Source organism: Octopus bimaculoides, chromosome 5 (genome assembly GCF_001194135.2).
Source record: "Octopus bimaculoides isolate UCB-OBI-ISO-001 chromosome 5, ASM119413v2, whole genome shotgun sequence".
Taxonomy (NCBI): Eukaryota; Metazoa; Mollusca; class Cephalopoda; order Octopoda; family Octopodidae; genus Octopus; species Octopus bimaculoides.
In genome coordinates this window covers 39,925,157-39,930,868 of record NC_068985.1, presented here as the reverse complement: position 1 = coordinate 39,930,868, position 5,712 = coordinate 39,925,157, and the positions used below count along the sequence as shown (strand labels likewise).

The 5,712-nt window shown below is 38.1% G+C and overlaps 1 protein-coding gene and 1 non-coding gene across 2 annotated transcripts in view; both read right to left on the bottom strand.

Moving 5' to 3' along the window:
* The window catches only part of LOC106879858 (mitochondrial potassium channel), a 7,413-nt gene extending 4,526 nt beyond the window's left edge, over positions 1–2,887 (bottom strand). The window contains exon 1 of the mRNA XM_014929574.2: positions 2,283–2,887. Within this exon, the coding sequence (XP_014785060.1) occupies positions 2,283–2,510 (228 nt within the window). The 5' untranslated portion in view covers positions 2,511–2,887. The remainder of the gene's footprint in view (positions 1–2,282) is intronic.
* Positions 2,888–3,035: 148 nt separating this feature from the next.
* On the bottom strand, positions 3,036–3,106 carry Trnag-gcc (transfer RNA glycine (anticodon GCC)). Its single transcript has one exon. It is a non-coding gene; the product is annotated as a tRNA-Gly (tRNA).
* Positions 3,107–5,712: the final 2,606 nt, after the last annotated feature.

Here is a 5,712-nt window from a genome sequence, read left to right as displayed (position 1 = left end):
ATACATATATACACACACATAGATATATGTATACATACATATATATACATACATATACACATACAAATATGCATATATATATATATATATATATATATACATACATATACACATACATATATACATACATATACATACACATACATATATACATACATATACATACACATACACATACATATATACATACATATACATACACATACATATATATACATATATATACACATACATATATATACATATATATACACATACATATATATACATATATATATATATATATATATATATATATACAAACACACATACATATATACATACAGATACACATAAATACATACATATATATACACATACATATATATATACATACATATATACATGCATACACACACACACACATACATGTGTGTGGATTAGTATTATTGGATTGTTGGTATGGCTGTGGAATAGTATTAAAACACATCTGTTTGATATATATACATGCATATACATATATACACATATGCACATAATCCCTTTAGTCTCCAGAACTTGTGCCATGACAAAATGCATCCAATACACTCTGTACAATAGGTCGTTTAAAGAAGAGCATCAGGTATAGAAACCAAACTGTAAAGGTAACTTACTCCAGTTCATCCAGCCCATGCCAGCATGGAAAGTGGACATAAATTGATAACAACAACAATGATGATGACGATATTATATATATATCCACATAAATTTTTAACAATTGCAATACAATAGTATCACTTTCTGGCCAAATAAAGCACCGTAAAGGTAGAATGAGAAATAGTGGTGCAAAGAGGTACCAATGTTTGCTGGAAATAACAGTCAATAACGATATGATATTATGTAAAGCTTCACTGAAATATATATTTTAAAATTTCATCACAGGTGAATCTAGCTGATGAGGACTAATCAAATTTACAATAACAACCATATTTTGGAAAGTCCGAAACTCAGGTCCTAGATTATCCATTCTGGATTGTCCATTTTTACGATGTTCTTCCTTGAGGTAAGACGAAAACTTTTTAAGTTCGCTGCCTGCATACTTCTTTACCAGTATATATTTCAGTGAAGCTTTACATAGCGTTGTATTATTATCGACTGCTATTTCCAGCAAAGATTGGTGCCTTCTTGTACCACTATATCTTATTAATACACACACACGTAAACATTTCATAAGTGTGTTAGACAAGAATAACAGATGGTTAAGGAGAGGGTAGGGAAGTGGTGAATATAGAGAGTGATGAACAAAGGTGGAGGTATGGTCAATAAGAAATATTGTAAGGTGAGAGAGAAAGAAGTGGCTCAGGAAGGAAGATAGATTTAAAAAAATAGGGCGATGGTGTGCAAGATGATGTATAGTGACAGGGAGGTCAGAGATACATAATGTGAGTGGTGTGACAACAGTGAGGGAACATCAATGGCAGATATATGAGTGGTTGGAAAGAATGATGGCAGATATGAGAGGTGTTAAAGACAAGGTATGACAAGTCTAAGATGTAGCTCAGAGGAGCGGGAGAGATAACTGATGGCACAGGAAGGGGATGATCAGTGAAAAATTGTGTGGGAAAGAATAATAACCTATGATCAATGATGTTCCATCTTTTCTTTTATTCAGATAGTGTATCGAGGACTACATCATCCAATGTACATTTCTTTATTGAAAATAGGACATGCTATGTGGAAGATTTGGCTGTTATATCTAGTAGATGTAGAGATCACTAAGAGGTGTCCTTTGGCATGTTATTGATTAGCTCCGGATCATCCCTAAACCTGCGGATCCACAATCAGAGACATTCCAGCCGAGACCTTCCCATCGTTCTTCCCCCCCCCCCGTCATATTGTATCTAGGACTACAATTTCGAGTGGGACTAGTGAAGTTAAATTTTAACTCAACCTGCTGCCGGCGGTGAATACAGACGGAATAAAAGATAACTTTAAAAAATCAACCGATCAAAGTTAGGAACACGATAATTTAAGTAATATGTCAGATCTTTGTTGAAAAGAAAGGAACAAAACCAATTACTGTGTAGGCGACTGAACCCGAAAAAGAAAAGAAAAAGGAAATACAATGTCGACTTCCTTAGAATTTAACAGCAGAATGACGAAAAGGTATTATGACAACTCTGTAGATTATTTCATGTAGATGAGAAAAAAGTTTAACTTGGTTTCTGTCTGTTCATGCGATTCATAGACGTGAAGAATACGTAGTTAATTATCTGATAAGGTGCGTAATAACCGGGAAAAAGGACAGAAGTTATGTGACTCACTTCAATAACCTTACTCTGTGCTGCTTTCACATCAGACAAACCAATGAATTCTTCGTAGGCTTGCATCAGTTTCCCAGCTTTGCCATTGGTCAACGAAATCTTGGAAAGTTTGGATAAATTCGTATTTGTCAGTTGACGTTTATGTAGGAAAGTTCGAGTAAAGTTTAACAATGGTCTTGCCGAAATTAACAAGATACCAGGATATCGGCAAATATACTGGACAGCCATATTTCGAGAGGAGGAAGTCGTTTTCTATGAGTTGAGTCCCTTGTTAATTGGATTCTTAGTCAGATTCTTAACACCATTCCTCCCACGTTTTTCGTGAATAGATTTATCCTGCTGTTTTTGTTGGAATTACAATTAGTAGCGTGACCTTACCACATACATACACATATTACAAATATAGAAGGTCACTAGAAATGGTGGTCTGTGTTGATATGAGTTAGGTTGGAAAATCGATATAAACTGGCAGGGTCAAATTAAAAACAATATTTATTGGCGTTGAAATTAACTAGCCTTTTTGTTAACTGCAGGTGGTGAGTTCATTATGCATAAATGACAGACGATCGATAGATAATTTCGACAAAAGACTAGTATATCCAGCAGCAGAACTGAGGTGTACAACGGCGAATTATTGTTTATATAAGTAGCATAAATGTGTACTAAAATACGTAGGCGTTCTAAATGGTTACAATGAACTCATTCACAATATTAACGTCATTATTTGAATGTAAAGTGAAATAAAAAAATAATTGCATCGGCCGGGAATCGAACCCGGGCCGCCCGCGTGGCAGGCGAGCATTCTACCACTGAACCACCGATGCAGACATGATGAAGGGGACAAATTAAGATATATATAGAGTAAATATTATGTATTAGTGCTCGCATATTACCAATTTTTTCTTTGATAGTTTAATAAACGAAATGTATAAGAACTTTGCTTCCCTTAAATATCCATATCCACCACGTTAAACATAGAACACTGAAATATAAATTATAAGCTAAGGTGATGTATGACCACGACGCAAATATTTGAAATGGTACTTCCTTCACTACAATATTGAGTTCATGTAACTGTTTTTGTTTCATACTCAATTTACTAATCGGACTAACAAATATAGTTAGAAAAATTTTGTAATTCATGGAACATAATCTAAATGTAGGAGTTTTTTTTCCCTTCTTCTGGTAGAACTTGTTTCTCGTCAGTAAATTATCTTTGTTAAATTCAGACTTGCAATTATTATAATTTGAAAGAAAGAAGGAAACAAGTCATCACTGTCCGCATTTATTTCGTTTGATTTTGTCTATCTCTTCGTTTACCATTGACTTAATGGCTACATAGTGAGATATGATAACTATATAAAACAAGAGTCCCCAACTACCGGACCGCACAGAAGGAACAAATTTGTAAACTGTATTCATATTTTATTGACTGTGGCAGCTTGCAGTGTGTTTCTACACGATTCGGAATAAGTAAGTGACGTCAGTCGTACATGACAACGTGCGAGTGTGTGTTTGACTGTTCAGCTCTGTTTAGCAAATGAAATAATGAGATTCTCTCACTCAATACATCATAGATTTCTGCCGAAAGATAGCCTGCATTGTTGTTAGCACACCGTCGCTTACGACGTCGAGGGTTCCAGTTGATCCGACCAACGGAACAGCCTGCTCGTGAAATTAACGTGCAAGTGGCTGAGCACTCCACAGACACGTGTACCCTTAACGTAGTTCTCGGGGATATTCAGCGTGACACAGTGTGACAAGGCTGACCCTTTGAATTACAGGCACAGCAGAAATAGGAAGTAAGAGTGAGAGAAAGTTGTGGTGAAAGAGTATAGCAGGGTTCGCCACCATCCCCTACCGGGACCTCGTGGTGCTTTAAGTATTTTCGCTCAATAAACACTCACAACGCCCGGTTTGGGAATCGAAACCGCGATCCTATGACCGCGAGTCCGCTGCCCTAACCACTGTATTATGTATGTAATAAGTATGTATTAATTAAATTACATACTTTGCACTTTATTGTACTTTCTTTTGTGCGTGATCTCTTGGTCCGTAGAAAAATCGACATGCATGAACCAGTTCGTGTGTGTAAAAAAAGTTGGGTACCGCTGATGTAAAACTAATAAATAAAAGAGTTATCTCATAAAATGCTGTGCGCAAACAACAACAACAAAACGAAAGAAGAAGAAACTCCTTAAATTAATTTACTGAGCAACCACCTTTGGCATCGTTAGACTTAACTTCGCCTAAGTTTTCCTGTTGCCAGTTTGCCTATCTTCTGCTTCCGTCAGCTGAAGGTACTATTCTTTGTGATACTTCCACTGGTTCTCCCAGGCCACTCGTGCCTGAGAATCATCAACGCTCAGAGTTTGAGACACTGCACTACTTATCACACCCTGACATCGCTGCTACCCTTAAGCTTATCACTGCTCGGTTTTTCTGACCGAATATGCGTCGCACTATTACCTCTTGGACACGCACTTGCTCCAAGTGCCAACCGTCCAAGATTCATCGGCACATTCGTGCCCCACTTGGACACTTGCCTCCAACGGAGGCCCGTTTTCGCCATGTCTACATTGATCTGGTTGGACCATGGCCTGTGAGTCGCGGGTTCTCTTATCTTTTAACACGTGTCGATCGCTTCTTCCGTTGGTCAGAAGCCATTCCAATAGCAGATATTTCTGCTGAATCTGTTGCTCGAGCTTTTGTTTCTAACTGGATTTCCCGTTTCGGAGTTCTGCCCAGATTAAGTACTGATCGTGGACGTCAGTTTGAAGCCTCTTTATTTCGTGAATTGTCACGTATTCTAGGTGTGCACCACATTCGCACGACCAGTTATCATCCAGCTTCAAACGGATTAGTTGAACGGTTCCATAGACAGCTTAAGGCTGCTCTACGTGCCTTTTCAGATCCACAGTCTTGGACTGAGTTTCTGCCAATTGTTCTTCTTGATTGTCGTACTGCTGTCAAGGCAGACCTGGGTTTTTCTTCTGCGGTACTGTATGGTACCACACTAGCATTGCCTAGTACGATGTTGGTGCCAGACACTTCACAGCTCCATGATCCGGTGTCTTATGTCGCCAGACTTCGCACGTATTTTTCAAATCTTCTGCCCATGGTTTCCCGGGAACAATCTTCACCCTCTCATGTCCCACCGGATATGAACTCTTGGTCGCATGTTTTTGTTCGAGGTGACTCTGTCAAGGGACCTCTTGTTTCTCCTTATAAAGGACCTTTCGTGTGCTTTCTCGCACACCCAAAGTTTTTACCATCGAGATGAATGGTCGTTCGGAGACCGTCTCTGTAGATCGGCTTAAAAAGGCATATTTTGAGGTGTATACATCTTTTGATGACACCACTGTCACGCCTTTGAGCCTACATATGCACCTTTGGCAACACCATCACCTACACATGCACCTTTGTCAAC